We start from the raw sequence: 27,308 nt of genomic DNA, 5'->3' as shown, positions 1-27,308 counted from the left end.
GACTGGCTTTGGAATCCGTGAGCTTCAATTACTGTTCCAAAAGCCCTTCACTTGCAGACAAACCAAATTCTTCTCTCTCTTCATATCTCTTTCATCCATGTGTGCATTTACTATACCAAAAACCTTAAAACATTCACTACTAAGGATGCTCTTATTGCCGTGTACGTGTTTTTTACTTTGTTTCTTTCATGTCCTTTCACCAAAGAACAAAAAAAGAGGGAGGAGGGGTTGTTAGGCATGTGCAGACGCACCCTTGATGGTCCCCACTCTAGCGGTAGTGGAAGGGTATGCTGCACCTCCTACATGCCTAAGCATTTTTTAATTTGATTTGTTTCTTTAAAAAGAGAATAGTATCTATACGAGTCTAAGGCTGTGTTTGGAAAGCAGAAAAATGACTTCTGAAAAATGTTTTATGGAAAATGAGTTATTACTACTACAGAAAACACATTTAATGTCGCCTAACTGACGTCGGTTTTTAAAAAACCGACGTCAAAAAGTTATGTATATTTATAATTTTTTTTAAGAAGGGATACGACGTCGGTTTTCATAAAAAACGATATTAAAATTTTTTTAAAGAACGTACAAAAAACATACGACGTCGGTTCAAGAGCGAACCGACGTCGTATGTAATTTTAAAAAATTTAAAAATAAAAAAATATTACTATACGACGTCGGTTCGATAGCGAACCGTAGTCGTATATTATATATATATATATATATATATATATATATATATTATTTTTTTAAAATATAGCTTACGACGTTTGTTCCTCTTAAAAATCGACGTCGTATGTTTTAAATAATTTTTTTTTTGAAAAAAACGTATAGACTTACGACGTCGGTTATCCATAAAACCGACGTTGTATGCTCTCTCTCTCTCTCTATATATATATATATATTTTTTTCTTTTTTTTTAAAGTAAAGCTCGTATCTTCTAAATAAATTTTTATAAAAAAATTAAAAACATAATAAAAAAACAACAACAACGCTACATGTAAAAAAATTCTCCCTCCCTCTCTCACACATAATAAATAAACAACAACAGCTACGACCTTCTGTGAACCTTCTCCAACACTTTATCTGAGTAGGACGGATCGGAACGCAGCAGTGATCTCCTCCCCTGCACCGCTACCGCCGAGATTTGAAGCAGACCGCCGAGACCTGAAGTAGATCTGAAGCAGATGCGAAACATCACCTCTCTCTCTCTTGCCGGCGAAACAGCAGGTACGACCTTCCTCTTCTTCTTATAGAATACGGGCCATACAGCCTTCCACTTCCTTCCTCTTATCTCCTTCGCTACCAGATTTGGAGTTTCTTTTACTTCCTCTTCCCTCAATTTTCAGAGAGCTAGGTGGATTTACAACCGGGAGCAGTACGTAGGAGATGGGAAAGAACTGGGAGCAGTAGGCTATGGTGTTCTTCGGGGGTAACATCGATCTTACATTATCCTTTTTCTTTTAATTTTCTTCCGCTGATTTCTCTCGCGCAGCAGGAGACTATGGTGGATTTATCATCAACATGGTTAGTTTGATCTCTTTGTCTTTGAAATCTTTGTTGAAGTTGGAGTGGTTAGTAATTGTTTCTTGTTGGATATGGTGGTCGATATATGAGCAGCAGGAGAGGGGAACATTCTTCTTTTTCTTGTAATTTTCTTCCAAGACGGCGAACCAGCAGGTACCGCCGCTCATTGATCTTCTTTTTACAGATTTTTTAATTAAAAAGAGATACAACGTCGGTTTCTTTATAAAACCCTAAAATGAAATGAATATCTTTGGATTCATTGATAGTTTATAGGTCTAATGGATACGATGTATCCTCTATTCATTGAGATCCGAATGAGGTATAAGACAAGGCATGTGTGCATTGGTTTTCTATCATATACCCTGCTACAGGGTATATAGTAATACTATCAACGAATTTTCAATGGTAGATACATGTGGATCCTTAATACTGAAACGACTGCCGTTATTAGTATAAAACCAATAACGATTCATACAAGCTAAATCTTCCAATCGATAATTGGGCTAAAGAAAAAACTTGAATTGAATTCATTCATTTTTCTCCTTATCAGAAACGTTGTATCTCTATTTATTCTTTTAAAAACAAGATAAGGCGTCAAAAAAACCGACGTCGTACCTCTATTTATTTTTTTAAAAACAAGATACGGCGTCGGTTTTTGAAAAAACTGACGCCATATCTCTATTTATTTTTTAAAAAACAAGATACGACGTCGGTTTTTTTAAAAAAATCGACGTCGTATGTACTTATTTAAAAATTTAAAAATAATATACGACACTAATTTTTAATAATGTACATTCAGTATAAAAATAATGTACTTTTAGTATATTAAAAATGTACATTGTATTCAGGGGATGTACATTATTTGTGTACTGAATGTACATTGTATTGTATAATGTACATTCAGTACACAAATAATGTACATTTAGTATATTAAAAATGTACTTTTTGTTATGATCCACAACACTATATGGACCATGGTCCACACAATAATTTGCCGGTGGAAATAGGCTAGGCCCCTATCAAGGGGCCCAGAACTTGGTCTATTTTGGGCCTATCCCCAATTGTTATATGGAGACCATGGTCCAAAATGACGCGGCGCCGTTAGATGCGTGATACACGTCGCGCATCTTTATTTATTTATTTAAAAATATAAAATTTCTGTATTCTCTGTTGCGTCTCTCGACTCCATCGCCACCGCTTCTCTCGTCAATGTTTCTCTTGGACACCATCGCCATATCCACTGCTTCCTCACTCTTCACTGCTACAAACACACAAGAAGATGACAATCCCACTCCATTGCTTCTCATTCTTGAAGGTAAATATCTCATTCTAAACACACATTGCGATTACAAACTCAAAAGAATGATATAGTACATTTTTAACTACATAGGGTTTAAAAATATAAGGCTATTTAATGACATATCAAATCTTCCCACACTTAGACCTTGCTTGCTCTCAAACAAGACAAAATCCAAGCAACCACAAATAGAAATGCCAAATACACTCATCATAAATGATTGTGCAAAGATGTGATGCATAAGAAGTTAAGCACATATTGGTCTTCTCTACCCGGGAAATGTGGTGAATTGAGTGTGACACCCTCAATTGGCTCAAAGTTTAAGGAAACCAAAAACCCCAAGATCACTCAATTTATTTATTATTTATTTATTTCCATGGGAAACCTCTCAACACAGTTATCCACAAACAAAACAATGATTCAATCCACAACCTCCATGGGCCTACCAAGCCGAGCTCACTAATGGGAACGATGCACACGAGCTTTCTAATCTTTGCCACATTAGGCACCAAAGACCCATTTAGACAAGTGTGATAGTGTGACACAAGCCGCTCCACGCGTTTTGGCTTAGCGTGAGTATCTCTCTTTTTTTCTAATCACCTCTAGGATATCCCATCAAGCCAACTACCTTCACGTAGAGCTCTACGCTTTTTTGAAGTCTATGCAATACTTTCCCTAATCCTACGAGATGGCTCATCTCATGTTTTCCCTCTCAATTAAGGATAGCTTAAAGTATTTTTTTTTAGCTTTTTCTAATGACTCTTTTTGCATCTCTTCATGCCTTTTTCATTGGGAGTAGGGAATCACACATCTCACCCAAAAAAATCTCCCCTTTTGCCTTGTGCTACACTAAAAAAGTTCATTTCTAGGTCTTACCACCTTACATTCTACAATCTTTTCTGTGTACACTCCCATTTCGAGAGATCTTTGACCGAGGTCCATGAAAGTGGTAGATTTAACCTCAAATAAGCATGCAAATGAATATAATCCTACTTGGGCCCTATGCACACCTCACAATGGTGTAAGAGGCCGTTTCCAAAAAGTTTTAGACAATTGAGCCTATAGCACTCCTTCCACAACAGATGCAGGGTAAAAGAAACAACACACAAATGAGTTCAAATGTACCACCTATTTACCCAATCTTTAGCATGAACACAAAGAAAGCACAATGTACTCACAAATTCCAAATTCTAATCATTGAACTCATGCTGACCCTAAGTCTTAGCGTGAGTCCCCTGATCAGAAACTCTGCTGTGGACTCACCCTAACACTCACGGTGTGAGTGTCAGCGTGAGTTTTTCTAGATGACCTTCACGCTATTGTTTTGCTCCTTCATTTCCCGGTGTGCCCTTGGGTGTTTTCCTTGTGTTTTAAAGCCTCGTTTTCTCCCAAGATTAATATCTTTTCATGCTTGCTTGCTCATTACTCGGCCATTTCTTTCTTTAATCCAGATATGTCAAATTACGCATTGTTCCACATTCCTTTACCTAACATGTGAGCCAAAAACAAGCATAAATGAGTACAAATATAAGGTTGTTTAATGACATATTAGGTACACACAGTCAGGACCGGTCCTATCATCATTTTATAGGCCCAACGCAAAATAAAAACAAGGACCCTTAATATATGAAGTTAAAGGATTGTATGTATGAATTAATTGCGAATAATTAAACGATAATTTTGAATTTTTATATACATTGCGGTGGTTGGTAGTCGATTGGGGCGGTAGGCGGTCGATCGACGGCGGGGTAGGTGATCAACGACGAGAGAGAGAGAAAGAGGAATGAAGATTGTGTTGCTTGGATTCTATGGTGGCGATCGGACGGCTAGGTTTCCGAGAGAAGAAGAAATAAAACAAAATAAACACAGTGACTCGTGTCACTTTTTGCATGTCAGCCATCTAATTAAAATCTTCAACAAACCATTGGAATTGGAAATTATCAAAAAAGTGCTCGATTGATCGGGAAGAATACGATAGACCGATCGGAGGAGCCATTGCTCGTGACAAGTCGATTAGAACAAATTACAAGGAAAATATTTTTCAAAGTAGCTTTTTACCAACTTAATTATTTGACTTAGTAAAAAAATAACTAAAATACACATTTGGTAAATAGTTTTTCTTTGCTCTAGCTTTTCGTTCCAACAATTTGTCCCAAATCAATGTTTTTTAAGGAAAATAACAATTTAAATTATATTATTATCCTAATTGAACGTCAACAGCAAGATTTGAACCTGCACAGGCAAAGCCCAACAGATTTCAAGTCTGTTTCCTTAACCACTCAGACATATTGACACTTTAACAAATAATTGATTTTGAAAATAGTAGTGTTTTTCTATTAGCATTTGCGGAAAAAAACGCATGTTTATTCTCAAAAGGCCTTATGGCATTAAATGCTTACTACAATAAGCATCGCTTCCAAAGGGGAGTTAGAATTCCCAAGCATGAGAGAAGAAGATAACAACTTTAAAAGTAAGCATGAGGCTCCCTAGCATTTCTTTACAACTGGGCATCCTTGCTGACCACCGGAAAGAGAACCCGAGTAAATCTCGACAACATAGCCAAGGATATACTTTACAAGGCTTTGGACGAATCATTGTTTCCGCGAGTAAGAAAGTGCAAGTCAGCTAAAGACATCTGGGATGTACTTATGCTCATAGGTGATGGAGACGAACAAGAGAAAGAAAACAAGTTAACAATTGCCATGAAGAAGTTTGAAGATTTCAAACTGAATCCAAAAGAGTCCATAACCGATATGGAAGCTCGGTTCATAAAGTTACTAATGGAGATCAACGACCTTGATGAGAAAAAGCTATCACAAAAGGAGATAAATTTGAAGATTCTCCGAGGACTACCCAAAAGTTGGGAGATGAAGGTAGTAGCCATGCGCGATCACCGAGATCTCAAAACAACGAGTACTACTCAGATCTTCAGTGATCTGAAAGCCTACGAGTTTGAGAAGGAAACACTAAATGATGAAGAACCCGAGACAAGGAACATAGCCTTAGTCGCAAATCATCAACCTTCATCATCAACACCAAGGTCGAATACTAATCCCTCGTCTGACTTATTCACTGACGATCAGTTTGCTTTGTTTATGAGAAAGTTCAAAAAGTTCATGCGAAAAAATCAATCCTATGACAACTCGGACAAGACGAGGAGAACGAAGTACCGAAGCAATGACAAAGCAAGTGGATCCAGAACACATGAAAAGGATGAAGTACAAATGATGTGCTACAACTGCCGAAAACCTGGACACTTCAAGGCTGAATGTCCTTATCCCATTGTCAAAAAGCATCAGGACGAGCACAACTATAAGAAGAATTCAGGAAACTACCATAACCCGAAGAATACATCCAATGATGCCGATGAGCAGCCAAACAAGAATCAGAAAAATGATAGGCGAAGAAAGGCTCTAGCTGTAACGACGAGTCATGCACGTCTAGCTCCAGCTCAGAGAGTGACAGTTCGGAGGATGAGAAGGGACTACTATGTCTCTTCAGTCAAGAGGATTCGGATGAAGAGCTATGCCTTATGGCTGATGAAGAAGAGCTAACTTCACAAAACCACTCATCTAATTATAGCTCCGAATCCATATATCATGAAAACCCTAGGGGAGCATTCGAAATAATGATGAAGAGTTTTGATGATATTGAGGATTCACACTTCAAGCTTAAAGAAGAGAACGCTCAGCTATTGGCAGAAAGACAAGATCTCGAGGGCTTAAGGTCCAAAAATGCTGAGATGCTTGAATCTATAAGCCAGCTTGAGAAGCAAGTTCATCTTCTTAAGGAAGAGTGTAAAGAAAAGGATGATAGAGAGTAAAACTTGCGTGCGGTACTTGCAACATTTACAAATTCATCCAGATTAATGGATCGAATGGTAGATGATCAAAGACCATCAGGGAGTAGAACCGGACTTGGTTATAACTCCAGCTCTTATCCAGGGAGTAGAACCGGACTTGGTTATAACTCCAGCTCTTATCAACATGTTCTCACCGGACTTGGTTATAACTCCAGCTCTTATCAACATGTTCTCCTAACTCGACCAACTGACCCTTCTACTAATCAACATGTTCTCCTAACTCGACCAACTGACCCTTCTACTAATGGAGGTTTAAGTTCTGTCTTTGTCCAAGGACAAACCGAAAATCTTGAGCCTGTGATTAACGTCGAAAATGGAACAGAACCACAATCAACGAGCCAATCTAAGGATTTGGCTGAAACACGAATTGTGGAACCTACGAGAGGAAACTCCCAAAACGGTAACCCGAGAAGTCATCAGACCCCTCGGTATAGACCTCGCAGACCAAACCATCATGGTTTTGTTACAAATGGTCAACCACATGGGAGTAACCGATCTAAAGGAAAATTCCAAGGCAATAAGAGGCAACACTATTCATAGAGGCAACGCAAAGGTAAACCTCAGGGAAGACCGAACTCTTACCCGAATAGTGTCAAGAATTTCAAAAAGTTCCCAAGCAAGCATAATGGCAGAGATGGTAGACTATATCCCAGTGATGAGGACTGGTTCATGGACTACGAACCAATGACAAGAGCAAAATTTCTGCTCCATCATAGACATAAGCAGACCTCATACACTACGAAAAACTTGAATAAACAAACGCCTCCTCTTCAAAAGGTTTATTCACCGAAGTCACCTCAAGCCTACTATGCTATCCCTTATGATTATCGCGTGTTTAACGGGTATCGTGGACCGAGGATGAACCTTACAAGTTCTAGGTATGCATGGATGCCCAAGCTCACAGCTAACCGTCAAGGACCCAAGAAGGTATGGGTACCTAAAAATACCTAATCTTTGAATGCAGGGAAACAGGACCATCTGGTATGTAGATATTGGATGCTCAAGACATATGACGGGAGATAAATCAGAATTGAGCAACTTTAAAGCGAAGAATGGTCCTAAAGTCGTGTTCGGTGGGAACTCAAGTGGACAAACCCTGGGCACCTGAGATGTTATGAAAAATGGCCTAAAGAAGTTTCTTATGTCAAAGGATTAAAGTTTAATCTTCTGAGCACAAGTCAGTTCTGCGACAAAGGATACAAAGTAGTATTCTCAAAGGACAAATGGCAAGTTATCTCAGAACTAAATCATGAAGTTGTACTAACGGCAAAACGGAGAAAGAATATGTATGTTGTCACATGGGAAACAGTGAAGCCGAATACTTGCCTGATCGCCAAAAGCAAGAGAGATCTAAGTTGGGATTGGCATCACAAACTCAATCATCTTAATTTCAAAGCCATCAACAGACTTGCAAGAAAAGAATTGGTTGAAGGATTACCAAATGTAATCTATGACAAGGATAAGATATGTGAAGCCTGTCAAAAAGGAAAGCAAATCAAGTCTTCATTTAAGGCAAAATCCCTCAACACTAACTCAAGGCCATTAAGTCTACTTCATATGGACTTATTTGGACCAGTTGATCCAGTTAGTCTAAGTGGAAGAAAGTACACTCCTGTGGTAGTAGATGACTACACAAGATATACATGAACATCCTTCCTGAGAAAGAAGAATGAAACTGAAAAAGTTCTTCCAGACCTGCTCCGAAGACTTCAAACCGAAAAAGACTTGAGTATTGTCAAAATTCGGTCTGATCAAGGAACCGAATTTGTAAACAAAGTTATTCAGGACTTCTGTGGACAACATGGTATACTACATCAGCTCTCAGCAGCAAGGACCCCTCAACAAAATGGTGTTGCTGAAAGACGCGACAGAACCCTCAAGGAAGCAGCAAGATCCATGATCGCCTTCTCAGGATTGCCTANTTATAACTCCAGCTCTTATCAACATGTTCTCCTAACTCGACCAACTGACCCTTCTACTAATGGAGGTTTAAGTTCTGTCTTTGTCCAAGGACAAACCGAAAATCTTGAGCCTGTGATTAACGTCGAAAATGGAACAGAACCACAATCAACGAGCCAATCTAAGGATTTGGCTGAAACACGAATTGTGGAACCTACGAGAGGAAACTCCCAAAACGGTAACCCGAGAAGTCATCAGACCCCTCGGTATAGACCTCGCAGACCAAACCATCATGGTTTTGTTACAAATGGTCAACCACATGGGAGTAACCGATCTAAAGGAAAATTCCAAGGCAATAAGAGGCAACACTATTCATAGAGGCAACGCAAAGGTAAACCTCAGGGAAGACCGAACTCTTACCCGAATAGTGTCAAGAATTTCAAAAAGTTCCCAAGCAAGCATAATGGCAGAGATGGTAGACTATATCCCAGTGATGAGGACTGGTTCATGGACTACGAACCAATGACAAGAGCAAAATTTCTGCTCCATCATAGACATAAGCAGACCTCATACACTACGAAAAACTTGAATAAACAAACGCCTCCTCTTCAAAAGGTTTATTCACCGAAGTCACCTCAAGCCTACTATGCTATCCCTTATGATTATCGCGTGTTTAACGGGTATCGTGGACCGAGGATGAACCTTACAAGTTCTAGGTATGCATGGATGCCCAAGCTCACAGCTAACCGTCAAGGACCCAAGAAGGTATGGGTACCTAAAAATACCTAATCTTTGAATGCAGGGAAACAGGACCATCTGGTATGTAGATATTGGATGCTCAAGACATATGACGGGAGATAAATCAGAATTGAGCAACTTTAAAGCGAAGAATGGTCCTAAAGTCGTGTTCGGTGGGAACTCAAGTGGACAAACCCTGGGCACCTGAGATGTTATGAAAAATGGCCTAAAGAAGTTTCTTATGTCAAAGGATTAAAGTTTAATCTTCTGAGCACAAGTCAGTTCTGCGACAAAGGATACAAAGTAGTATTCTCAAAGGACAAATGGCAAGTTATCTCAGAACTAAATCATGAAGTTGTACTAACGGCAAAACGGAGAAAGAATATGTATGTTGTCACATGGGAAACAGTGAAGCCGAATACTTGCCTGATCGCCAAAAGCAAGAGAGATCTAAGTTGGGATTGGCATCACAAACTCAATCATCTTAATTTCAAAGCCATCAACAGACTTGCAAGAAAAGAATTGGTTGAAGGATTACCAAATGTAATCTATGACAAGGATAAGATATGTGAAGCCTGTCAAAAAGGAAAGCAAATCAAGTCTTCATTTAAGGCAAAATCCCTCAACACTAACTCAAGGCCATTAAGTCTACTTCATATGGACTTATTTGGACCAGTTGATCCAGTTAGTCTAAGTGGAAGAAAGTACACTCCTGTGGTAGTAGATGACTACACAAGATATACATGAACATCCTTCCTGAGAAAGAAGAATGAAACTGAAAAAGTTCTTCCAGACCTGCTCCGAAGACTTCAAACCGAAAAAGACTTGAGTATTGTCAAAATTCGGTCTGATCAAGGAACCGAATTTGTAAACAAAGTTATTCAGGACTTCTGTGGACAACATGGTATACTACATCAGCTCTCAGCAGCAAGGACCCCTCAACAAAATGGTGTTGCTGAAAGACGCGACAGAACCCTCAAGGAAGCAGCAAGATCCATGATCGCCTTCTCAGGATTGCCTAAACAGTTTTGGGCCAAAGCAATAAACACTGCTTGTTACACTCAAAATAGGTCTCTCATCCATAAGATTCATGGAGCTACACCTTATGAGCTCTGGAAAGGCAGAAAGCCCGTTGTAAAATATTTCCACATCTTTGGAAGTAAATGCTTCATCCATAACAACGGAAAGTCACATCTAAAGGCATTTGATGAACGTGCTGATGAAGGGATATTCATGGGATACTCTGAAAAGAGTAAAGCTTTTCGAGTACTAAACAAATGAACCATGGTGATAGAAGAATCAATACATGTAGTTTTTGATGAAACATCTAAAGAAGACATGGTGATCTCCGAGAAATAGCAAACTGCTGAGGAAACAAAGGATGGAGAAATTGAAGAACTATCCGAAGGATCAGAATCGGAAGACGATGATTATCCTATCCTTCCTAATCATCTACCGTATACTTCATCTCAAAGCGAAGTATTACCAAATGATGGTAATGAACCAAATCAATCAGAAGTTCAACAAGATGTAAGCAATCACGATGAATCCACAATAGATGAAGGAGCACCTCCTACCACTTTTCAACCGGATCTAAAATGGTTGAGAAATCATCCTCAAGATCAAATCATCGGTGACATCCATGATAGTGTACGAACTCGTGCATCCATTCGGGAGTGCATGATGGCATGTTTCATATCTCAAATTGAACCAAAGACTGTAGAAGAAGCATTAAATGACTCGGATTGGGTCATAGCCATGCAAGATGAATTGCATCAATTTGAGAGAAACAATGTATGGGAACTGGTTCCACGACCAACTCATCAAAACGTCATTGGAACCAAATGGGTCTTCAGAAACAAGATGAATGAGCAAGGAGTCATTGTTAGGAACAAGGCTCAATTAGTCGCAAAAGGTTATTATCAGGAAGAAGGAATTGATTTTGATGAAACCTTCGCTCCTGTGGCTAGACTCGAAGCCATAAGAATCTTTCTAGCGTATGCTGCATGGAAAGACTTTAAAGTCTATCAAATGGATGTCAAGAGTGCCTTCTTAAATGGACTTTTGGAAGAAGAAGTATATGTCGAGTAGCTACCAGGTTTTATCTCAGAAGTCGGGATGGATAAAGTCTATAAACTCAAAAAGGCTTTATATGGTTTAAAACAAGCCCCAAGTGCTTGGTATGACACGTTGTCATGTTTTCTTATAAGTTGCGGATTCACGAAGGGAATAGTAGACAAAACGCTATTCAGAATCAAAAACGGAAACGACATCCTATTGGTACAAATCTATGTAGATGACATCATATTTAGAAGTACCGATTCAGACCAATGTGAAAAATTCTCAAAACTCATGCAAGGTAAATTCGAGATGAGCATGATGGGAGAATTAAACTACTTTTTAGGTCTTCAAGTCAAACAAGAACGAGATGGGATTTTTATAAATCAAGCAAAATACACCAAGGATCTCATCAAGAAGTTTGGAGTTGATGGGAAGTCCTCGATCAAAATTCCCATGAACACTTCGTTACGCATGGATATCGATAACGAAGGGAAGGAAGTTGATCAAACGAAGTATAGAGGAATTATTGGTTCTCTACTATACTTAACGGCTAGTAGGCCAGACATATCTTTTGCTGTGGGGGTATGTGCTCGGTTTCAAGCCAATTCTAAGGAAAGTCATCTAAGCGCTGCCAAGAAGATACTAAGATATTTGAAAGGGACTCAATGTGTGGGACTTTGGTACCCGAAGAGTAACGCCTTCGATCTAGTTTGATATTCTGACGCGGACTTTGCTGGTTGCAAAATTGATCGAAAGAGCACATCAGGGACATGCCAATTCTTAGGGGGAAGGCTTGTCTCTTGGTTCAGCAAAAAGCAAAACTCTATTGCTACAAGTACTGCTGAAGCCGAATACATAGCGGCTGGTAGCTGTTGTGCACAAATACTATGGATGATGCAACAACTCAAGGATTATGGTGTATCGGCCAAGGAAGTAAGCATTATGTGTGATAACACAAGTGCTATTGCCATAACTCAAAATCCAGTATTGCACTCAAGAACCAAACATAAATATCACTTCATTCGAGACCATGTGGAGAAAAAGGATATCAAACTCGAGTATGTGAATACCAAAGACCAGCTTGCGGATATTCTCACAAAACCTCTTGCCGAAGCAAGATTCTCCACGTTACGGCATGAGCTCGGTATGATTAAGTTAATGAAGAGACAACCGAACCAATCCAAAACTAAAGAGACGCATCAGTTATGACGCATTGAAGTTATTGCAGTCATCAGAATCAGCATTCACGGACTCACATTAATGGATAAACATAAATACATTTGGACGGTTGCAACATTGAATGGTCATGTCAGATAAACTTTAGCCAATCACAGAGCTCCAATCTCCCTATAAATAGATCACAACAAAGGAAGGAAGAGGTATCCTAACACCTCATCCTTTATGTTATTATCTATCTTGCAGAAATGGATAAGGGCAAAGGGAAGAAAGCATGCTCTGAGGAGAAACCTGCGAAGAAAAGGTTATCTTTTAAGCTCCTGCTGAAAGAGGGGACCAATAAACTAAACAAACTAAGGGAAGAGAAAGGACAACCACTTCAAGGAGACACCTCTACTCACCCTTTGGAGCTTTCAGACTCGGATTCAGAGGACTATGCACCGAAACCACCAACCATGTCTGTTCCCGGCTTTCACTCTGGAGGACTAGCTCCACCAGACGAAGAGCCCTTCTGGCCAGATCAGGATCTTGTGCCAAGACAAACTCCTCCACCCTCCATAGATAACATTGGAGATGATGCTTGGAATGATATTCAAGGATGGTACCAACAGAATCATGCTCAGAACCAGCCAGGCAACGAGGACTTTGACGAGGATTATCTCCGATACCTTGAGGAGATGCTTGAGCCAGATGATGTCTCTGATCAGTCCTCAGTGCTAGAGAATCAACCTGGTTATGGACCGATGCCTTCGTCATGGAATCCGGATGTCGCCCCGAGTGCTCCACCTGCTCCAAGCCCTCCTACCACGGAGAGCAGTCAAGGCCAAAGCCTTATGTCTACTGCTAACAGTAGACATGCAAGGAACAAGGGCAAGGGCAAGGCAAGGAAGTGATTATTATTCCTTGTAATGAAATCTGGATTGGGGTGGATGATCTGATGTGTTGTCTCGGTTGCTGTTTGACATCTTTAATGAATTAATCTATCTTTGGTTGTGTGGATTGTCTATTTATTTTGAATCTCTCTTTATTACCGAAGAATGGCAATCTCCATCTTATTCTGAAACGATATCTTTTCAGTACCGAAGAGTACTTACCTATCTAACAGTACCGAAGACTGTCAAACTACATAGCATGTGGTGTAAACTGAACACATGATGACCGAAGGACTAACATTTAAGTCCGTGTGCATCACACTCTTCATTGAGTCTAACGGGGACCGAAGGATTAAACATGTATCTTGTTGAACAAGTTTCTCGGAGAAACCCACTTATGACCATTTAATCTGAGAATGTGGGATTGTGGTGACACACGTGTCAAAACTCTATTCGCTATTAACTTTGAGGCATGCGCTCCACCTGCACTGAACCGTCAGACTTGAAAGGACGGTCCATCAAAGACATGATGGAAATGGGTACACTTTCTCTCTCCTCATTAAATGGATATTTCATCTTATGGGCATATGATCTTTTCAGCAAAAAATCACGACTACGGTCCTATGCCATTTTTGCCCCCTCAATAAAGGGCATTTAAGGGTGTTTGTCTTATATCCATAAATTCGCCCCATTTTCTCTTGGTGACCCGATCCACCGATTCTCACCATATATAACCGCTCTCACCTTTCACTTTTCACCTTTTACCCTCTCAAAACACCGTTACCCTCTCAAAAACCTACAAAACCCTAAAACCTCTCCAACAAACACCAACTATTGGCTATCATGTCGTCATCAAGCTCAAGTTCATCGTCTGGAAGCTCAAGCTCCTCTTCCGAGGAGGTTTCTGGCACTCATGGCCCTGTTCCCAAACCCTCACCCTCACCGGAAAAGACCAAGCCTACTCAAGAAAAATCCTTTGTGCCACCAAGGGTTATACCCCGCCCATGTGAGGACGTTGAAGTTTTCAGATTCTTCCTCACCACTGTAAAGGGTCAAAAGTCCAAAAACTGCATGGTTAAAGCCGGATCAATGCTAGATGTCAATGGCTTCCTCGAAAGAATGCTTGATAAAAAGTTTGGAGATCACGTGGTTCAATGTCTCAAGGACGGTAATCTTTACAAATTTGTCACTTTCAAACACAAAACTTGGTATCCTATTGATGTGACACAGTTTTATATAAATGCTGAAGTTCATACTGTTAATGGCCTAGATGAAATTCACTCAGTAGTTCATGGTACTAAAATTACTGTTACTCATGAAGATGTACGGAAAGTTTTTGGTTTTCCTGTTTGTGGAGATGGTTTCCATCCAGATTGTTCTGGAAAAGAATACAGTAGGAAACGGATGTGGAAAAAGATGAAAGGTTATTCTCAACCTAAATCTATTCAATCCATTTTAAAGAAGAAGATGTTAAAAATGGATTATGAGTTTACAGTGGATATTTTGCATAAAGTTGTTGAAAGCAAGCAATTCGGCACCGATGAAATTTCAGATAAGAAGATGCGGATGCTGTGTGCACTTCTGGATAACTATCCCGTTGATTGGTCAAGAGTTATCTTTGCTTTTTTGGTTGAAAATGTCCAAACTGGTGTTGATCCTGCATCCGGATGGTTAGTAAAAGTTCTCGGCTATGAATTTGTGATCAGTGCTATCCTAAAAGATAAGAAGGTGAAACTACGCACTGGAACTACTTCTCATCGCACTCATTATCACATGACTTCAAATCCTCCAAATTACCTCAAGAGAAAGGTAGAAGAGTTGGAAGCTGCCCTAAAGAAGGAACAAAAGAAGCATAAGTCCAAATCTTCAAGAAGTTCAGTTGGACAGGAGGAAACTGAAGGTTCCACACACCAGCCGAAGTCACAACCCGAGCCATCAAAGCCAAAACATATCAAACATGCTGAGGAAGAGGCAGACAAATTGAAAGAACCCTCCAAAAAGCGCAAGGCAGGAGAATTGGAAGCTGCCCAGAGAAAGAAGCTTAAGAAACACAAGTCCAAATCCTCTAAGAGCTCAGTTGAAAAGGACATTACCGACGCATCTGAGAGCCATAAGCCTGAAAAATCGAAGGAAAAACAGCATAAAAATGAATCAAGGCAAAAGGATTCCAAACATGGGAAATCTTCGCAACAAGCCGAATCCTCACATGAGGAAGAGGCAAAAGCGTCAGAAGTTAAAACTAAGAAGCGAAAGGTAAAGCAACTGAAGCGACCCAAAAAGAAGCAAAGGAAGGATCGGACCGAGGACGTGGAAATCCAACATGAGACTCAATCAACTACTGTCTTATCAGCAGATGAGGAACCGAGGCGAACTCAAACTGATGATCGACACCGAGTTCTCCCTGCACCTCTTGATCTCTCTAAGGATGTTAGTGATGAAGAAGATCAGATGCCTCTCACCAAGCTAATGAAACTGAAGCCTCCACAACCCGAATCCTTCTCTGCACCACCTATTTCTGAGTCAATGCAACCTCCCGAACCCTTATCTGCTTGAACTCAGAGTCTTATTGCTCCCATAACCAGAGGACAGAATTTGGCTATCACTATGCCACGAACTCAGACTGACGAGTCGGATTCAGAATCCACGATGATAGAAGATGATTCTGAGGGGGAAGATGTTGATATCTGTAGACCATCTTATCGATCGATGCCTGAGATAGTCAGAAGACAGATCACCAAACATATGTCTCCACTCATAGCTCATATCATGCTTACCCTAGATTATGTTCATAGACACATCTACTTGCAATGGCCATATGTGTCAACTATTCAAATTGAGGAAATCTCCTCTGAAGCAACTGAGACTGAGATACCCGAATCATTCCAGCAGCTCACCATCCATCCTGATCATATCTCTCAACAAATCAATACTGATGCAGCTTTATCTCAACAACTTGCATATGAGGAATCTAATGATGAGACGCCCCTTGTCGAAGCATTTGCTGCTTTGCCCTCTCATGAAGAAATACTAAGGCAAGAACTTGCTCGCGTCTATAACTGGCAGGAATGGAGAATGTCAAGTCTTCGAGTTATTGCCAGCACCATCAGTGAAATGGCCGAAGAGGAAGAATGGGCATTGGATTGGATGGGTACACGATCGATTTTTGATGCAACAAGACCAGATGAAATTGAAAGAGTCTTTGCTGAAAAACTTCAAGGTAAAACAACTCGGTTTGGCAAGTCTGTCGATCTCAGTGTTGGCTACTGAACACCTCGGGAACGCCTTATGATAGAAGACATGAAAATTGCCAAGATCCATAACATCTCTCGAGCACAGACAGAGATGAGGGATCTCAGACCTGATGTTGGACCAAGCCGTCTACCTGATGAAGACGATGTTGATGATGAGGACTTGGACTCTAATCCAAATGAAGGATGCCGTGACCAAAACGATAGGAAGGATGATGATGACGATGACAATGACGATCTATCTGGAAATGGAGTTCCTCCTTCCCATGCATCCCGAGCCGTTGTCAATCCAAGTTCGGGTGGACAGACTGATCATCCGAATGATGACTTTAATCAGCCCCAATCTGATGAGACCAAGTCTGCACCCACCGAATCTTTGGAACAACAAGTTATGCAAAGTCCTAGTTCAGCCTGAGATGAAAACATGGAAGCATCTCGAGGTGCGAATCATGATGGCTTGCATATCGTTGATGAACAGATGATTACATCAGATCTGAATCTCGTCGATGTTGAGGTAGAAGTTTTTCCAGACTTCACTCCGGATGAAAACATGGAAGCATCCCGAAGTGTTAGTCCCGAAGACTTACCCTCCCCGACCGACAAATCCAACGAACTCAAATCTGCTAAAGGACATGAACTCGTCCTGGCTCAAGGTGGAAACATGGAAGCACCTCCCAAGGACAGTCATGATCACACTGCCGAAGCGTCCAAGAGCTCGGGCTCTTCTGAGGTAATTGTCAATACCTCTTCCACTTTCACTTCTCTGTTACATGCTATACAGGGAATGGCGAGGACTCAAGATGCTCATTTCAAAACTCTAAATGAGTCCATCACCAATATCAAAAAGGACATCAGAAAGCAGAAGAAGAAGTGCTCTACGTCCAAAACTAATGAAAGGCTTACAGCTCTTGAGCAAAAGATAGACAATGCTTTTTCAGAGAATCTTATTTCTCTTGGATCCCTGAAGGACTCGGTAACTGAAATCACAACCATACAGCGTGATTTAGTTACGAAGCATGCCTTCATCAAAGAACGTCTTGATCTATCTTGCACCAAACTTGAGTACGTCACAGGAAATCAGAACACCATGGGATCTTACATCTCGGAGTTTAAATGGACTCTCAAACAGCTGCAAGTATGCATCAATCGATTGAGCAACAAAGTCGATACTCTTATTGAAGTTAATGATGCCAACAAGGGGGAAGAGATGAAAGGAACTAAGGGAACTCCTCCGAGTACTTGCAAAGGAAAGGAAATTGTCCGAAGAGATGACGATTAGGACAATGATGACGTCTCACGTGAAAGAAAGGTCATTCTAAATCTCAAAGATACTCCATCTCCTTCACCATCACCAAAGAGAACACAAGATAAACCTTCCGGTGATGGACCGAACTCTAAAAGACAGAAGAAACAAACGACCCGAACAGTCGAAGGAGAACCAATTAAATATGTTCCGTACAAAGAAGGATCCGAAAAGTATTATCAGGAATGCAACATTCCACCCTTCTAGAACAAGAAGAAACCTATGGACAGGATGCTCTACCTGAGAGATCAAAATGAAAGAATTTTCGAGCAAAAGAAAAAAGGACGAAGAAATCTTCAGGATTCAACAAGAGGAACAGAAAAGATTTGAAGAAGTTGCGAAAGAGCTCGAAGACGCCAACATGATCAAAAAGTCTGTTGATGATCGAGCTAAAATGAATGGCATTGCCCAAATCCTGACCGCCATGCAACAAAGTTTCTCCGATGGAATGAATGCTCCCGAACTGATGATGTGGTGGGATTGGGGAGTTATAAGAGGAGAAAATCTTGGTGAAGTCGTACAGAACTATTTAATGCTGAAGCTACACAGAAAATATGCATACAAGATTGAAAGACTCGACACTGTGAAAGCAAGGAAAGAAATCAACGACATGATTCAACTCAAAGAGCTTGAAATTTGGGAAAAACAGCAGAAGAAGAAGACTGGTGAAAGCTCAAAATAGGAGAACTTCATTATCTGTTTATTTCTTATGCTTTCAGTTGTAATGTTTTAATTTCCTTGATGAATAAAAGACATATTTTTGGGGTGAGCGTGTGTACGTTATCTAGCTTTGTTTCACTCCTCGGACACTTTATGTAAAACTTCAACTATTTAGGCATACTTAATGAAAATCCGTTTATGGATAAAGAAAGCCGAATAGAATGAATCTATGGTGTTGGCATCATCAAAAAGGGGGAAATTGTTAGGAACCCCGAGCTGTTGATTTTGATGATACCAACTACCCGAGGAGACCCCTAACTATTGTTTTGTCTTTTAGAATAGGCTTTTGTTTTTATATCATAGTCTTATAGGATGACCGAATCCTTAGCAACGAACCATCATTGAAATATCTCTAATGGAAAGGATTCAAGTCACACACACACCGAAGCCTTGAAGAATCAAATCGAAGAGTTGAAGATTTGAAGAACCGAAGTGTTGAAGGCTTGAAGAACCGAAGACTAGGATTACAGGCCGAAGAATGGAAGGGCCAAGCTGTTACAACCGAGCAATCAAACTATGATTGTCTCGAGGAGATTTAGAGGAATGATAAAGTCAATCATTTCCTCGCACAACCAAGGCAAAGACATTCTCTGATAAGTTGTCTTATCTACTGCCTTGATATTGGGTATAACTGAATGTCAAATTGGGTCCTATGCAACGATCCTAAGGAGCATTTAATGATTGTCACCTTTTTGAGGGACAAAAGACAAATTGTCCTTGCACAAAAGTGGACAAACGGCTAAAAAGTACTGACATTCTGAAAAGGGTGAAAACCTTACCCATTGGATATTACACACTGGATAATAGGTTTGAATTTCACATTCCCTCCAACGGATATGAAATTTCACCTATAAATACCCTTGTCCCATCTCACTTTGACAAGGTTGAAAAAGCGAAATATTGTCTAGCAAGTAAACTACTCTCAGTGTGATGTTCATAAGCATACAAGTGATATTTAGCAAAAAGAAGTTCTTGTGTGATTAAGAAGCTTATCAAGGATCACAAGGATTTCAAGTTGGAGAATCATCACAACCTTTCAACCATCTCTACAAGTGAAGTAGAAAGAGGCGGAGTAAACTTGGAAGAAGTTGAAAAACCTACAACAACAAGGTTGTCGGGCTGAGTGATCAAAGGAGCTTGTTGTAACAGAGTTTGTACTATTACGGAGAATATAGTGCAAACCTTCACGAGTTGTGAAGAAGAGTGGAGTAGGCTTAGTTAACAGCCGAACCACTATAAAAATCTCTCTCTCTCTCTCTCTTTTCAGCCGAACCACTATAAAAATCTCTCTCTCTCTCTCTCTTTTAAGCCGAACCACTATAAAAATCTCTCTCTCTCTCTCTCTTTTATTTCGAACCACTATAAAAATCTCTCTCTCTCTCTCTCTTTTATTTATTTTACGTATTGCATTGCATATTCCACTCAAACGTTTATTTATTTTACGTATTGCATTGCATATTCCACTCAAACGTAATATCTTTTACAAGAAAATCCTAAGTGTAAAGTAAAGCTAAAATTTGATATAATCTTTCCGCTGCGATATAACTCTTTTGAAAAAGTTTTCAAAAACCCCTTGTGAGTCTATCCAACCCCCCCCCCCCTTCTAGACTCACACCGTTACCACCGGGACCAACACTTGTTAATCTATGGATTGATGCTTATATCTTATCTTATGATCTTGAGTATTGTGGGAGTATGATTGATGTTTGTATGGATGATGTTGTTCAATCTTTGCTTCTATTTCCGGCCGGGATAGTTAGTGAACCGAGTGGAAGTGAGAGAGTGCGAGATAGCGGCCTCTCACAAGCCCAACTCATCTATATCTCCGCTTTTAATATGAAAGGATGAGATCCGAGAGGAGTAGTAGGCAAGGTGTTCGATAAAATGCCTCAACCGAATGAGGATTGAGAGTCTGAGTGTGACGCCACTCGGTACTAATACCGTGACTCCCTAGATCAATCCCGAAACCCAATTCCAAGCTACCAACGATAATCAATCCTTTGGCTTAACTTTGGCATGCACCCCTTCCTTTTATCTTTTGTATTTTCTATCCCTTTTTACCTTCAAACCAACCATGAACAAAACATCCACATTTGATTCTTGTAACTCTTACCTTTCAACTTCCTAAATGCCACACGTATTCGGTTCCCATTCGCCATCCTTGAGAGACACGACACTCGGGGAGTCTTGACTCTTCGTTTTACCACTTCACCTTCACTTCCACTATGCACACAACATCACATCTGTCAAAGCACGCTTCAAGGGTAAAATATTCTAACTCCCTCTTTTACATAGAATCTTAGAAAAAGCAATTTGATGCTTCCGCTGCGCATGTATAAATTTTTCTAACATGTGTTTCAATAGGCTGAGAAAGTATTGACAGAAATTAGTATTAATTTTCTATATATCCAATATCAATAGTGATCGGAAAAGTTGAAAAATGTCCTAAATTTTTGTGTGCATGCATACTTTGGGGTGATCGGAAAAATTGGTTTAAAATTGACAATTTTGCAGTAGTATTTCTATCAAAGTTGATTTCTTTATGTATAATTTATAGTTATTTTCAACAAGTTTTTATTAAGTGGTGTAAGTGTATGATTATATGTACAAGTGATCTCTAGTTTGATCTTCATTAATCTTAAAACAAGAAATAGTATTGTGGTGAGACTAACAGAAACGGCAAATTATACTGTGCACCACGGTGCACATAGCAATGTGCACCACGTACCTAAACGACGTCGTTTTGAGCATTGTAAACTAATCGTCTGTTTTTTTTTGGAAATCACGTTTCCCGTTTCGGTCGGTCTCTGTATTTATGTTAATATTCTGTGTATTCCAGGCAATCATTCTGTGTATTCTAGGCAACCGTTTTGTGTATTATAGAAAACCGTTAAGTGTATTCATGTTAGTAACACATGTTGTGATGTGTTTGTGCATTCGAATGTTTAAGAGGATGAGTTCTGTGTATTTTGTGTAAATATTATGTGTATTCATTTTATTAACACAAGTTGTGATGTGTTTGTGCATTCGAATGTTAGGAGGATGAGTTCTGTGTATTTTGCGTCAATATTCTGTGTATTATGGGCAAACATTCTGTGTATTTTAGGCAAACGTTCTGTGTATTCTATATAATGATTATGTGTATTATAGATAATGAATTCCTTGGAGTCATTCGCGTCCACTAACATCTGTGTATTTTGTGTCAATATTCTGTGTATTCTGGGCAAACATTCTGTGTATTCTAGGCAAACGTTCTGTGTATTATAGATAATGATTATGTGTATTATAGATAATGAATTCCCTGAGTCATTCGCGTCCGCGTCTACTAACACCGAAACGACATCGTTTTACGTACGTGGTGCACATTGCTATGTGCACCGTGGTGCAGGGTATAACGATTGAACATAAACTACAATATAATAGAGTCAGTAGTACTTAAAAAAACTCCAATAATTATTAAGAAGCTTACAAATATAATAAACTTAAAAATTACTATAAGACACTGCACAGAAGTATTGAAAATTGAACTTATGACCCAATTACGTAAATTCTCTTCAAATGATATTAAATTTCTTATTAACATACAGGGATCGGAAAATCCAAATTAAATAAACTAGTTGTGCGTGATTGTGTTATCTAAATCAACTAGTTTCATTCTTCTCTTGATTCTCTCAATCCATAGTAGTTTACCCATAAGGTTACAACTTTTAATTTACATATATATATATATGATATATATATTCGAGCAGGTCAGGAGAATTATATTGTGCACTCCGATCCATTGAAGTAATGTTTAATATATATATATATATATATATATATATATATATATATATATATATATATATATATATATAGATATGGGACCACCTTCAATTCATGAATAGAATTGATAAGTAGAGGAATCAGCAAGTATATTCCTCACCCCACCAATGGTTGATGCCACCATAATGAAAACTCCAATCACTATGCATGCCTGAAATTAGTATGCATGGAATATTAATTAGTTGTTGGTATGCATGGAATATTAAGGAAAATGACCAACTAACTTACCCAATTGATGCACCATGAGATGCTGCATCTCTTGGGTTTCTTTATCTTAAGCCAAATTATGCTAGGAAGCTGCAACAACGTAACTCTCGAAAACAATGCAATTTTGTTAGTTTCTTGATTTTACATTATTATAATATAAAAAAAATAGTTAAATTTATTCATTGGATGGTTTGTTTCTGACTTACAAAGTAAGCAGTTGGAGCAAAGCCAAACCCACCAAAGAAGCCAAGAAGATCCCCAAAGAAAGGAAAGGTTACCCCAACGAGTAGAGTGAAGGCTGCGGCAGGCAAACATTTAGTTAAAAGTTGTATATATTTATCAATAGTGGTATTCAGGTAAAGAATAGGGTTATTTTAATTTCAGTCATTGATCTAGTCTAGTTCAATAGTCAGTGAGTAAGTTCATATTTTTTGTGGATGTATAATTTTCTTTCTTTTAAGTGAATACTTTTATTTTTTTCGAGTGCCATAATTTATTCTCTTCAAATGCATGCTTTTCTCCTTTTGAGTGTAAAATTTATTCTCCTCAAGTGCATAATTTTCTCTCTTCGAGTACATATTTTCTCTCTTCGAGTGCATATTTTCGTACCTTAGAGTGTACAATTTTGTGCAGTGCACAAATGTTGACCAGTGCACAATTTTAGCCTTTGAGTGAACATTTTAGTGCATTGGGAGTCACAATTTTGAGCTTTCAGCGAGCATTTTGTGTGTGTTAGAGTGCACAATTTTGGGCCTTCGAGTACACAAATTTAGTCTTCAAGTGCTCAATTTAGAAGTGTAGATTTTTTTTTTTTTTGAGTGGTGGCTTAGATTAACTTATCTATCCCGATATTTTATCTGAGCATCTCTTCCCACATAATCTTGGGCCTTCATGACTATATATATATATATAGGGTCATGTTCAGGTGTGGCCGCGCCCTTACGTGCGGCCGTGCGGTTTACACCACTCAATGTTAAGAAATGCACCACTCAATGTTACGAAATACACCACTCAATAACATTGAGTGGTGTATTTCACATATACACCACTCAATGTTATTGAGTGGTGTATTTCGTAACATTGAGTGGTGCATTTCTTAACATTGAGTGGTGTAAACCGCACGGCCGCACGTAAGGACGCGACCACATTTGAATAAAAATGTATATATATATATATTAATATATATATATATATATATATATATATATATAAATTCGATCTGATCGATCTTACCAACAAAAGCAGAACGAAGTACGAGTCTCAAAGCAAGCCCAGGAGAGAGATTCAACCTCTTAACCGCTGTCGTCTCGAGCATATCAAAAACAGGCATGGCATAAACCTGATAGCTGCCGATGACGTGGATGACCACCATGAGGTTAGCAGCTGCAATGAGCCAAGAAGGCTTCTCCAGAGTGACCAGAACATTATCGTCCACCTCGTTCCCGAAGGCCCAGTACCCCACCAAGGCCACCGGAAAGTAGCATATGGCGTTGACAAAATAAGACCCCAACGCTCCCTTCCACATGGGAACCTTGGAGGGCTTCTCAGGGGTTGATGGAATGGTGGCCTGAATTTCAAGAACCACCGCGTGTCCCGCGTACGCAAATGATATTTGTCCCAATGCGTTGAATATGCGGAACATGGAATCCGCCGCGCTTGTTTTCTTGTACGCGTAGCTCACGTTTGGGATCCGCCCTCGGCTTAGGCTCCCCGCCCAGGCTATAGTTGAATAGCTACTCCTCACCAAAATAGAGCTAATTAGGGAAATCACAATTTATTGTTGGTCCTGACATACTATTCATTTTTTTATCCTCCTTCAAAAACATGTTTAAATGAGAATATTATAACAAATGTAAGGGAGTTTCAGTCTATTAAGTTCTAACTGAGCTAGCTATCCCATCACCAAAATATAATTAATTACCGAACTGATTCCTTAACTATAATGAAATTACCAATCTAGTCATTGATTATTTCTTTCTAATTAAGTCCTCATTTCCTCAACTTTAAAAATCTTAACCGATATGGTCCTTCGTTTGTTTAGCCATCAAATGTCTATTTAACTCGAGGGTATTGTTGAAATTTTACATTGCTTTTCGGGGTGCTTGGAACCAAATTGGTAATTTCGCTATAGTCAAAGGACCACTATTTCGATAATTAACTTTTTGCTTTAATAAGAGAGGGAATGATGCATGTGATGTGAAATTTCAGCAATATAATATTCTCAAATTAAATAGATTTCTGGCATTGACCGAACGGATAATCAAATTAATTAAGATTTTTAAAGTTGAGAGCTTAATTAGGCATAAAAATAGTTGATAATTTCGCTATAATCAATAAACCATTTCTATAATTAACTCCCCAAAACATCTTTATAGTCCAAATAATATGTTTTGATCGTAAATAATGTAAATTAGTTATTAGTAGCGTAGTAGGTACCTCAAAGACATGATTGCTGCTGCAAAAGAAACAGCAGAGACAGAGTTGAAGTTTGGGAGCTGAGACAAGAAGAAATGAATGGCCCCAAAAGTGCAGATCCAATAGGACTGCCTAATTGGCGTGCAATTTGTGCAGGCCAACTCCATGAACTTCTTTAGACACTTCCCACCGGTGACCATATAAACAATGTCACATCCAACCTGCACAATTAGCTGCTGCGGCAGCACAATCCACGGCCCAAGTCTCTCCCCGAACGCGTGCCGTCCCAAATCATAGTATCGGTCAAACCGAACGCCCGGCACGCACTCGTGGAGCTCAATCATCTGCCACATTGTGTTCAAGGTCACGCACCACGATAGCACCATCACCAATGTCCCCGGACCCCTAAATCACAGTAGGTGTTATTTTTTGTTAAGATCAAACGCTTATTATTCGGCTATGCAGGGTGTTAAACTTGGCTCTTTAGCGGTCTTCCTCCAACAATTCCTTCTCCCAAAATCGGCTAGTAATTGCAGGTCCATGACTTGGCTCTATGCGCTTATCAGTATGTCAAAAGTTAGCAAATGCTCAATTTTATTTTCTTATACCGCCACATTTTTCAGAAGCAAGGTGCTGGGCTTGGCCCTTCACTAGTTTTTGCCAAACAATTCTTCCCTCCAGTTAGTAACTACACATGTCTCTCGTGCTCTAATACTACTTGTTAGGATCAAGCATGCATTTATCACTACGTCAAAAGTTCTAGCTTACAACAAAGGAGCAACTTTATTTCCTCATAGTAGAGACAGGTTGTTGGACTTGACTTTTCACCGGTCTCCACCCAACAATTTCATGGTATCAATAATAGGTTAAAAGGAGATTTAAACTCCTCTTGTAAATGTTGTCAATTTAGAATAGTTAAAACAATTAATGATGGTAAAATTAAAGTGGTCTAACTGTTCCAATTGCTTTTACCAATGTCATTAAAATTTTTACAATTTGAGCGACAATTATCTGTTCTAATTGTTTATTGTTCATTCAGAAAGCCTTTCAAAAACAACTCGAGCAATTCATCACCCAATACTAATCATTCTCCTAAATGTATCATCAATAATTAAAACTTATCGAAATAAAGTATATGATGGAGTAGAATTAAATACCATCCTAGGTATGCCATGGCATATGGGAGGCTAAGAACACCAGCACCAACCATGGCAGTGACTGTGTGGAATGTTGAATACCACCATTTGGCTTCTCTGGGAGGACCACTACTGTCATTGTCTTCTTTCCATTCATCATTTGCCGGAACTCCCTACAAAACATTAATTACGTACTATTTAACATAATATTTGAGGTATAATAAAAGAATACACTCATCAATCATGCAATTACTAGCTACTATGCATAATTAGAACAAGAATATATAAATAATGATGATGGCATTCTTACTTTTGGCTGTGGTGGAGGAGAATCTGAAACCATATTTGCAGCCTGGCCTATACTATGAGACACAAATCAACAACGTAACGTGGGACTTTGGTGATCATAACATCATGTATATATTGGTTGTTAGTTTTTTAAAAATTATTTTTTATTTTATGGAATAAAGTTGAAAGTGAACTCTTTTCCCAGCTTTATTTACTTTTTAACACAGTATTGATTTTCAATGAATTGAAGTGACCCATATTATATTAGATACAGACAATAAGACATCAAATTCCCATGCATATGTACTGGATATGATGTGAGTCCACCTCCACCTCCACCACCAACAACTACCACAAACTGCTAAATCCTGCACTATAACTGAGTCAATGTTTCGTTTTCACGATTAGCTCAGAACAGTGTCTTGGAAGGGTCAGGTAAAGTTACGTTCATCCTTTATATTCTGATTAACAAAGAAAATTAAAGATGGTAGCTTTACAAATTAAATTTGATTTGATTTGATTCCATATGCATGCAAACTGCAATAGTTTATGAGTGCATAAATGAAATGATGAGATTTTGAAACTGAAAATATGATTCCTTCAATTTTACACACTTTCAAACCATGCATATATGCCCCATTTCAGGGCCGGATTTTAGGGCGTACAAGATATGTAACCGCACAGGGCCCCAAAATTTTGGGGCCCCTAGTCCAGCCCTGGCCTAATAGTTACTATATGTA

At 39.1% G+C, this 27,308-nt stretch overlaps 1 protein-coding gene, 1 long non-coding RNA gene and 1 other non-coding gene across 4 annotated transcripts; 1 reads left to right on the top strand and 2 right to left on the bottom strand.

Moving 5' to 3' along the window:
* The first annotated feature begins 1,047 nt into the window (after window positions 1-1,047).
* Window positions 1,048-23,218, top strand: LOC116031709. 2 transcript variants are annotated; one of them, XR_004100642.1, is made up of 3 exons: window positions 1,048-1,224; window positions 1,344-1,674; window positions 22,940-23,218. It is a non-coding gene; the product is annotated as an uncharacterized LOC116031709 (long non-coding RNA). The 2 variants fall into 2 exon arrangements; XR_004100641.1 differs by lacking the exon at window positions 22,940-23,218 and having other exon boundaries at window positions 1,049-1,224; window positions 1,344-1,935.
* Window positions 5,030-5,111, bottom strand: TRNAS-UGA. Its single transcript has one exon. It is a non-coding gene; the product is annotated as a tRNA-Ser (tRNA).
* LOC116031708 (lysine histidine transporter-like 6) lies at window positions 22,560-26,632 on the bottom strand. The gene is made up of 7 exons (XM_031273984.1): window positions 26,591-26,632; window positions 26,302-26,453; window positions 25,166-25,549; window positions 23,963-24,462; window positions 22,936-23,027; window positions 22,751-22,819; window positions 22,560-22,673 (listed from the first exon to the last, which is right to left on the bottom strand). The coding sequence occupies exons 1-7, from the start codon at window positions 26,621-26,623 to the stop codon at window positions 22,575-22,577; spliced, it is 1,329 nt and encodes a 442-aa protein (XP_031129844.1). The 5' UTR covers window positions 26,624-26,632; the 3' UTR covers window positions 22,560-22,574.
* Between the last annotated feature and the right edge of the window lie 676 nt (window positions 26,633-27,308).

The sequence above is a fragment of the Ipomoea triloba genome, chromosome 10, assembly GCF_003576645.1.
Source record: "Ipomoea triloba cultivar NCNSP0323 chromosome 10, ASM357664v1".
NCBI lineage: Eukaryota > Viridiplantae > Streptophyta > Magnoliopsida > Solanales > Convolvulaceae > Ipomoea > Ipomoea triloba.
The sequence above is the reverse complement of the archived record's forward strand: the minus strand, read 5'-3'. Positions and strand labels throughout refer to the sequence as shown.